The following is a 9,704-nucleotide window of genomic DNA, read 5'->3' on the forward strand; positions in this document are numbered from 1 at the left end:
CTTCCAAATTTGAAGCATATTTCACAATACCTCACTAACCAACTAGGATTTGCATGCTAAGCTGGAAGCAAAAGCTGTATATTGATCATTTGAAACAATCTACTGAACATACAAGTGTCAATACGACATTAAGGGGAAAAAAAATGCAAATATCTATGAGTGAAAAATTCAGCATCATAAGAAAATTTTCCAAGAGCCTTAAATTCAGATTTCTACCAGCAAGAAGCTAAAGATGGAGCCTCCAGTGTCCTCTTATTTGTCTTAATGCATAAAGCAGGAAGCCAAGATAACTGACTAAATTCTCAACTTAATTGAAAAAGACTTAAAAATCTTACATTGCATTTGTTTACATGAACATGCTTTGCTATCAAACTGTAGCAGCAGGGCTAAAACCAATTTGTTTTCTCAGGCCAGGGAATTTAAGAGGCACTCCCTACCAGGGATTTGTATCTGTAGCAATCTGGAGTTCCTGTGGGTTCCTTTTCTGGGGATTTCTCTTGCATCTACTGGCAAGTAAATTCCCACTGCAACACAGCCCACAAGTGGGGAAAACGACAGGATTTCTCCCTTCTAATGGGTCACATTACATTAACTGGCTGGGAGAAACTTAATGATGGCATCTGAGAATTCGGAGTCATCCAGAGGTGAGGGAGGCCCTGCACATGTGCCTGGAGACTCTGGACATGACATTTCCACGAGGAAAAAGCAGAAAGTGAGACTCTGGAGTAGCTGCAAACAGGATACTCCTTTTGCCTTTCACTACAGATACACAACATTACTTGCATTTCAACTTGTTCATTTCTCAGCTGCTGTAATAAACAATTCCAACCTTGTTGCAAATGTTAAAACACATTTTAATTTCTCCAGTTAACAGACACGCATAGAAAACAAACCCACTCAGAGAAAGAAAAGAAAGCTTCTGCCATACATAAAATGTATCTTGAAAAAAGTAGTCATTTACTGTCTGCAGGCCCACTGACCTTCACATACTGCCCAGCAAAGTCAGCCACTTCTGCTGTGAAGCAGCCTGATGCATCAACAGGACACACAGGCACAGAGTCCTTCTGAATGATATTAAAATCCATGCAGACCCTGTAATCATCCTGCAAAAGAGACAAGCACCAAGCTGTAAGAATACAGAATACTGGGGAAAAATCCATCCCTCGAAACAGAAATTAAATATTAAACAGAAAATGTGATGACTGGACAAGAATAGCAAAATACTCAGCCTTCACTAATCCCAAATACTTATGAGAAAGTCTTGTTTTATAGGATTGTAGTTTTATTCATGCAGAAAATTATGATTTCTTCAGACTCTCACCTAGTACAGGGGATATGTGCACGTTTTTCTATGCACATCAATGCACATATACACACACACGTTTTTTATGTGTGGCTTCAGGATACCACTGCATGGCAAAGGAACTGCCAACCACTCCATCCTGCTCCTATCCCAGCCAGAGCCTGGATCTCCCCAGCTCTCCAGCCAACATGGCATTTTTCAGAAGGCAGGTTATTTTAATCAATCTGATTCTGGCATTTCACATAAGCAATCCCATTTTCTGAATGTCTTAATGATCCAAAGCCTTTAAACCTGTATTTCTCAATCTTTTTTGGCCCATAGGCAATGCTACTGACCAAGAACCACACATGGACAGCATCATAAGTTTTTTTCCTGGCCAGTCTCCACTTAAATTTTTAATTTCCTGTACCAGTAAGAAAAAAGAAAAAAAGAGAGCTGCTTCAGACTTTCCTGAACATGACTGAACAATAATGGCATCAGAGAAACACTTAAAACAAAATTAGTAGTGGGGTAGAAAAGTTCAGATTTTAACTTCAAGTCTGAAGTCAGAGTAAATCTGCACCTTATCCAGTTACAGCAACTGCTTGCAGGATACAGAGCAGGTGTTTCACAGGAGCTGCATCTAAAGCACCCTTAGCCTGACCAAGGACACCACACCAGAGCCCGTGTGTAAATGCACATCCCACAGACCAGTGCTCCACAGCTCGCTGCCCTCTCCTTCCCTGGATCTGACCAACACATATGAGCCAGCTCTGGAGTGCCAGGGCAGGGCTTCCAGGTCCTTTGTGTCCTCATCCTGTACCTTCAGCTCTCCCTACCATCCCTGTGGCTCCCAGCTCCCCCAAGCCAGACCTTCTGTACTTTACAAGGATAAGACTCATCCACAGACCGGGAAGTTGGCTGCTTCATAAACTAAGGCTTTACACAGAGAAACAGCAAATCCTTTCAGCTCCAGCACTCCCCTCCTCCAGAGCACAGCTTCTTCCCCGTGCCCAGCAGCTGCAGAAAGCCATCACACATTTGTTCACCCTGCACTTGGTCACCCAGCTCCTTCAGTCAGGAGATGATGGCAATAAGCCCCTTCTCTGCCAGCCTTTCCTCAGCTGTTACTGCTGAGGGACTGGGAGCAGGCTGGGGGGTTTAAAATATGGGCCAAATGACAGAGCTGATGTCAGCCCTGATTTGGCAGTGAGCTGTTAAAGGCTTTGAAGCAGCAGCCAGCACAGACTACAAAGCCTGGCACACTCACAACCCTTCTAAGACATCACAACAAACCTTCCCCTCGGCAGCACCTCGGTCAAGAGGTGCTTCAGGTCCACTTGCAGCACTGCTGCAGCCAAGGATACACAAAGGGCTCTGCTGCTCTGCCTTTCTGCAGTCAGCTCCCTGCTTTTGAACAACAAACTCGAATGGAAGCTCTCCAGATGACCTGCCATTTGATTTAATGAAGATTTCCTTCAGAAACCACAAGGCAAGAATATATTCAGGTACATACAAGGAATCCACAAGTGCTAAGCTCAAATAACAGCTAAGACAAACATCATTTTTTACCAGGACAGGAGTTACAGTGGTCATTTTTGTACCTCAAAATCCCTCAAAAGATTACACATAGAAGTTGTAATGCACAAAATTAGTAAACAGCTCACTTATGAGAAATCAAAAGCTTTTTTATCTGAAATTTTAACAAAACAACAGAAACATGAAGTCAAAGGTTCACCTGCAGCACCTCTTAGCAAAAACCAACAACACTTTTGCAAAGTACTGAACAAAAAGTGCATCAGTAACAGATCTATGAAACTTGTCAGAGTCTGAGCAGGCACTAGAAGTATTGCAAATTAAAACTTTGTATGCAAATTCAAGTGTTACTAAAGCTTTTTAAGTTGACTGCAGGTACATCTACATATGATGGAATGCCTGAGCAGCTGAATTTTAGTGTCATGTTCATCTGGAGGCACAATGAGTTTACAGCATTTTTAATACAGGTTTGTCTTGTTCTGTGAGCTTTAATTTTGATGTCTTTTGAACTGAAATAATAGAGTGCTCTGATATGGTGTGGCAGCTTCTATTTGGCAAATGCATCACACAAGACAATGAAACTACATATCGTGGAACTAAATGAAGGTGAATTTTTACTTTCAATTTTGTTGGAGGATACATTTCTAAGCTATTAGCAATACAGAACATGTATCAGTAAGCAGGATTTAAAATAAATAAATAAATAAACCCCTGACCGTCCATCTCTGTTTATCAAAGGGACTCACTTATATTGACAGGAAGGAACAGAGACAAGACTCGAGGCTTGCTGTGAAGGACTCTGCTCTATTTCTTCTCCTTTGACCCTCCTGGTCCACTTATCCCTTTTCTATCCACCTTCAACACAACAGGAAGGTGCAGAGGAGCCAATTAACCAAGAAGACAATCCTGTCTGCCACCATGAACTATCTCCCTTCTTTCATCTAAGCCTGTCGAAAGGCCTACCAACAGTATTCTACACAGAGCCTACTGCATCATGAGGAAATCCTGACCTTAAACCAGGACCTTTGTGAGCTTTTCTGAACAGAAATAATCTTCTGTCAAAACTGCACTACGTGCACCCCAAAAAGACGGCAGCAGCATTAAATGCAACAAACACTGTGCACTTTCCTTCTGAAGGCAGCAGAGCCCATTGACTCAGACCCCTGTACCAAGCGTTATCTACTCAAACCTCTCCTTAGCTGATGAGTGCCAAGTTCTGTTTGTAATGTCTGTGCACTTTTTCCTGACACAATGTTTTATATTTTTTTTTCTTTGTGAGGCATTTAACTGTTACTCTCAGGTTTTTTCCTAAAAAAAAAAAAAAAAAAAAATGTTTTACAAGTAATTGCTGATTTCCCAGGAGAGAGAGGGAAAAAATATTTTTCCTCTGTTTACAAAACTCAGTGGGCTTATTAAAAAAATCAAATAAAAGAGGGCAGATAATCCTTGCTCTAAGTGGCCAGCCAACCTTTCCAACAAGCTGTTTCCAACAAGTTTAACTGGACTGTGCAAATACACAAACCACTCTTAAAGCAGCCAAGGTAAAGGTTCTTCCAGAGCTCCTTCCCTACTGGCAGTCTCTTCCTTTCCTCCCCTCCATCTCCCACAGCAAGAGCTCCTGACTCTAAACCAATTCTCACCCCTCTGGCACATCCAAGACTCAGCTCCAGGGGAGAGTCTAAGGAGCAGAAGTGTGACAGGATTTATACTCCTGAGGACACTTGACCAGCCACCACCATTTTCTTTATTAACTGCTAGCACAGCCCACTCTAATTTTCTTTATTCAGAGCTATATAAAGCTGGAACATCTTTTCATATCAACGTTCATCCTGACAAGGGAAACACCACCACAATGGATGTACCCTTCAGAAGAATGTGGGGAAAAAAGGATGGAAGAGGATGGGCTATCTCACATGAATACAAAGAGGCCTGTTGCTAATGCCAAGTTTCTGGAAATTATGACAGAGCTCGTGGTCCAGGGATTGCTAATTGCTAGGCACTGCAAGTTTTTTGAGGGCATCTTTGGATAATAGCTGAAGACAGGACACTCTACAAAAAGGACAATGAGCCTAAACTAGTGCCTTTAATTCAAGTGTCTAAAAACTGAAATTATTAAATCCATGACAAATCATTCCTCTTAGCCTTAAAAAAAAGAACAGACTGAGGGAAGGGACAATAAAGACAGGAAAAAAAAGAATGGAGTGCAACAAAATCCTTTCACACCAAGGGATAAAGTCTCAGGACAAAAGCAAGAGAAAGCATTTTCTCATTCTCTAAAAGCCCAGCGAGTAATGAAATTGAAACGCTGAAGAGGGGCAGTGTGCTGAGCAGAACTGCTGTTCCCAACCAAAATTATCACTTAGCAGAGCCAGTTTTCACTGCAGTGCCACAGATCAGCCCTGCTCGAAGCTCTAACTTCAGACTTCGAGAAAAGCTGAAATCAATGACACTCAGAAGATACAGTGGTGAGTTCAGCTCACACACCACAACACAAACCAAAGCGAGGGACACGAAAATCTCCAGTCTAGCACAAGCACTAAGTGGAAGAGCTCATTAGACTACAAAGCTACATGATATTCTTACATTTTCAAGCAGCAAATGGGAAGATTGTTTAACATCTATCACCCTGAGAGAGTCCCCAGGAGCTGGAAAGCCATACAACGTGTGCTGAGCAAAATTAACATTATAAATGTGTAGTTCACACTTACAGCACCAAAGTAGGGAGCCTGATGGACAACTCCTGTGCCTTCCTCCTCCTTCACATAACCATCCACTACCACAGTAAAGGCACCTTTTTCTTTGCACTGTAACACAAAAATATGGGGGGGTTACATATAGATATATATTTACACACATACAGCAAACCAGGATTTTCAAGAATCTGGCAGAGCCACGAGGCACACAAAAAAGGGAAGAACTGCATCAAAAATCAGTGACACAGTAAAATGTGACATCCCTAACATGACTTAATGACTTCCCATAGCCCAGACACCTGTGCACTTCATTTAAAGAGTGTCAAGTGTGATTAAATCTCACACCTCTCCAGAAGGCCTCCAAGTCAATTACTCTTCAAGCCACAGATCTTTACACAGTTCTGTACTTAACAGACTGCAATCAATACTCTCCTGAACGTGAGGACACAACCAAGAAAGGTACAGAAGTCTTCCTGCATTTTTGTATGTCCCCTTTACCTCTTCCTTTAAATCAAAGTTTGCTTTTATAGTCACACATTTTCCTTATTTCCTCCAGAGAATGAGAGCATGGTAAATACCAACTAAAAACAGAGAGAAGAGAAAATCCAGAAAAAAATTGCTAAGAAAAGCTATGACAATTTTCAGTGTGTTCAGTATAATGAAAAATGAAGGGTTATTTACTATTCCTTAAAACAAAAATAGTAAAAAAAAAAAAAAAAAAAAAAAAAAAAAAAAAAAAAAAAAAAAAAAAAAAAAAAAAAAAAAAAAAAAAAAAACACAAAGACAACACAACAGTGCAGTCACAGCTGAACCAAATGTGTTACAAAATTATTAGGTCTGGCTTGTTCTGGAGGGAGATATTTTGAGATAAGACCTCCATTCTGTATAAAAACCAAAAAATTGTAGATGCCCCATCTGCTCCTTACAAGTACAGCAAGACTCAAAAAATTTATCCGTTCCAAACCTCAGATCCACAGTCCAATTTTCCACATTCAGCCGTGTTTGACTTTCCTCTGGAAGTATCAGTCCCTGCTCCCTACAGAGGTTTTCCCACCTTTGCTGACTCCTGCAGATATTTCAGAACAGAAGGTGTCACAAGTGACCAAATCCCTTACAGGAGTTCACAGCTGCCTGGCCAGCAGGGCTGTACTTCTCCTCTTTGAAAAATTTAATGGTTTTAATCCAATTTTTTTTTAAAAAATAGAAAATTTTTCTACACCCTCTCCCTATTGCTACACATTCTTTTATCATCTGGGATGCCAGACCTAATGCAGTGCTTAAAAGCTGCACAGGACATCCAGATAAATCTGATATATCAGTAGGTTTTTAACAAAGGCTTTTAACTCTTCAGTGGAAAACATGACCATGTCTGATTGTTATCCAAAGTCAGAGTCATTCCCTTGTGAAGACAAAGCTTGTCAACTTAGGAGGCAGACAAGAGACACTCAGCAGATGAGAAAATGAGAGAATACTGCCTATTTATTAATGTGTATTGAAGTTTCTCTGCAATCTGAAATCAAACTTCTATTTATCACCCAATTTTTACTCTAAATATATTTAAAACTTAAAGGAAAAAAATATTAGAGAAAGAAGTCAATACTGTTTTTCAAACTTGCACTAGGATTTTAAGGTACCTTAATACCTTAACAAACTGGAGTTTGTTATTAGAACTTAAGATCTTTTCATAATATAAACAAGGAATACTCAGAATGGGTTTTACTTTTGTCTTTATATCCTGTATCAAACACCAAACTTGTTCATCTTACCTGAATAAAATATTCAAAGAGTGGTTTGTATTTCTTGCCTTTAAGAGCAATGCCAGGAAACCTGAGGAGAAGGATTTATAAGAACATAAATTAACAACCTGGAAATTGGTTTTTTTTCCTATTTGCTTCTTCATCTCCCTGACAGAATTTGATTTCAGAAGATGAAAAGTATTTCCTTAAGTTTGTTTCCCACCTCTGTGCTTAATGTGGACTTGGAGAAAAAACAATGTCTCTTAATGCATCTCTGCTACCAGTCATTAACTTGTACCTGATGGACTTTCAATCAATCAATGTAAATTAATAGAGGAATTAAGCATTAATGACAAGCTCTTTATGGTAAATCTGGGCAAGAATCTTCTGGATAAAACACAGTATCCATAACAACAAAGCCCGAAACCTCAGCATGTCCAAGAGAACTAAACAGTGATCCGAAACACCTGAAGTTTTATGTGCAGAAGATTGTGACGCAGGGTATTGCAGCCTTTAAAGCTCAGATGCCTCATTCCTTATTCTAGAACTGGGCATCCAAACTCTCCACAGGCATCTCAGGGAATGATCCAACACAGACAGGACTGGCTGAGGAACCAGCTGAGTCAGACAAGAAATGTAAGGCAGAGATGGAGCCTGCAGGTCTGGCTCCCTTCAGGCTTCTGACAGCAGCTGACAAAGACAGTGATTAGGTTGGGATTTGCAGCTCAGAACTCTCCTGAAAGTGCTTAAATCATCCAATTTCAGGGGAAAAAATCCAGCTAAAACATATCTTAATCTAATAGATGGGCTGGATCTCCAACTGTGTCACAGCTGTGGTCTCTCCCTACGCTCCCCTTGATCTACAACTTCCAAACAATGGTCAAACCATAAAACACTTGACTCCTTCAAAGTGGGGGACTCTTCAAAGCTGTTGCACTGCACAGAAAGGACCTCGAGCAGCATTTACTGCCAAGTTCAAGAGCATGACTCCTCAGCCCAGCACACACAATATCCTCTAGGAAAAGGGGAGACTTCTATTTTAAGCCACGGCTTTGCAGATGGTTTATATGTTTTTATATTACAAACAGCCTTAGGAATGTTTGAGGTGCTTAATCAGGATCAGATGAGAGCAAAGCATCCCAGTGCTCAGCCACACAGATGTGGGAATGTGAAGCACCAGAATTGGCTTTAAAAAAAAACCAGCAGTATTTATAGTCTTATTTAACACAAGTCAGAGAAAGGTAAAGGTTGTGGATCACATTCCTGATTTTCATTTTGGCATCTGAAATACTTTGTTTGTCAAAGTCCTGAACTTCAGCCTGAAAATTTATACAACGGTGCCTTCTTGTGACCTACGTTATAGTGGTAAGACTCATCTAAAATCACTGCAGCAATCCTTCACTCCCAGGAGATCAGGAATCTCTGGTTTGGATTCTTTAGAATCCAAAAAGAGACAACAAGGGAAAACAGTGCAAAGAAATTAAATGTTTAATATGCCAAACGACTGAAGTGTAACAAAAGAGGAGGAAGATTCTCAACAGTCACGTCCTACCTACCACTGCTAAATAAAACAAGAAGCCACTCAATGGCCAAAATTGGGGTAATACACCCAGACCAATTCATCAATGCAAAGCAGCCAAGTTCAGGGGACTTCAGACACTGAACATTTTCAATGAGACCATTCCCTGCCCTCAGCCTGATGTCTGATACAGATTAAGTTGCATAAATTTCTCCCTCAAGGGCCTGACTGCTTGAGAATTTAGAAGTGAGCTAAAGGAAGAAAAAAGTTAAGAGCAGAAGTGGGAAAGTTCATTTCCACAAGCTCACATACAGATCTAAATCTTTCAAAGATCTATTCAACTACCAGCTACCTTTTAATTGTCTCACATTTCACATTTGAGAAAATTAATTATTACATAACAGAGAAACTGGAGCATGACCAAAAACAGAAATCAGCTTGAAAAGAGACTGTAGCACTAATACAGAAAGAATTGAAATATACTGCTCTGCAGAGAGGTTTGCTAGCAGCCTTATGGATGCAGAGATTAAAAAAAAAAAAGGAAATGTTTAAAAAATCATTAAAGACTGGGGGGCTGAGAGGTGGTGTTAGAAATACCATTAGTCAGAGACATAAATACAACATCTGAAATGTGTATGATTGCCTTAAAGAACAGGCTCCTCACATTTCTGATGAAGACACCACATCAGAAAAGGCCAAAATGTTCTGTGCATTCCTGGAAATAGAATGACTGCAGTCACACTGAAGTTAGATTTGTAGTAATGCATTAAAAGAAGAATTTGGAAGCAAAAGACAACAGATCAACAAATGTAATATATGGGCTAATTGGCTTCTTTTTTAAGCCTAAAGCAAATGTATTTAAAAATACTTAAGAAAAAAAAGTGGTTTGATAGAAGGCTTAGTTTTTAGACACTCTGAACAGGTTTCAAAAGACCAAA

General features: G+C 40.1%; 1 protein-coding gene across 1 annotated transcript in view; it reads right to left on the minus strand.

Annotated features, from left to right (window-relative positions):
* The window catches only part of IARS (isoleucyl-tRNA synthetase), an 87,778-nt gene that overhangs the window by 58,232 nt on the left and 19,842 nt on the right, over positions 1 to 9,704 (minus strand). The window contains exons 9-11 of the mRNA XM_008636044.2: positions 7,278 to 7,338; positions 5,527 to 5,622; positions 981 to 1,103 (exon numbers count right to left, since the gene is read on the minus strand). Of these exons, the coding sequence (XP_008634266.1) occupies positions 981 to 1,103; positions 5,527 to 5,622; positions 7,278 to 7,338 (280 nt within the window). The remainder of the gene's footprint in view (positions 1 to 980; positions 1,104 to 5,526; positions 5,623 to 7,277; positions 7,339 to 9,704) is intronic.

This window comes from Corvus brachyrhynchos, unplaced genomic scaffold, assembly GCF_000691975.1.
Source record: "Corvus brachyrhynchos isolate BGI_N302 unplaced genomic scaffold, ASM69197v1 scaffold266, whole genome shotgun sequence".
Taxonomy (NCBI): Eukaryota; Metazoa; Chordata; class Aves; order Passeriformes; family Corvidae; genus Corvus; species Corvus brachyrhynchos.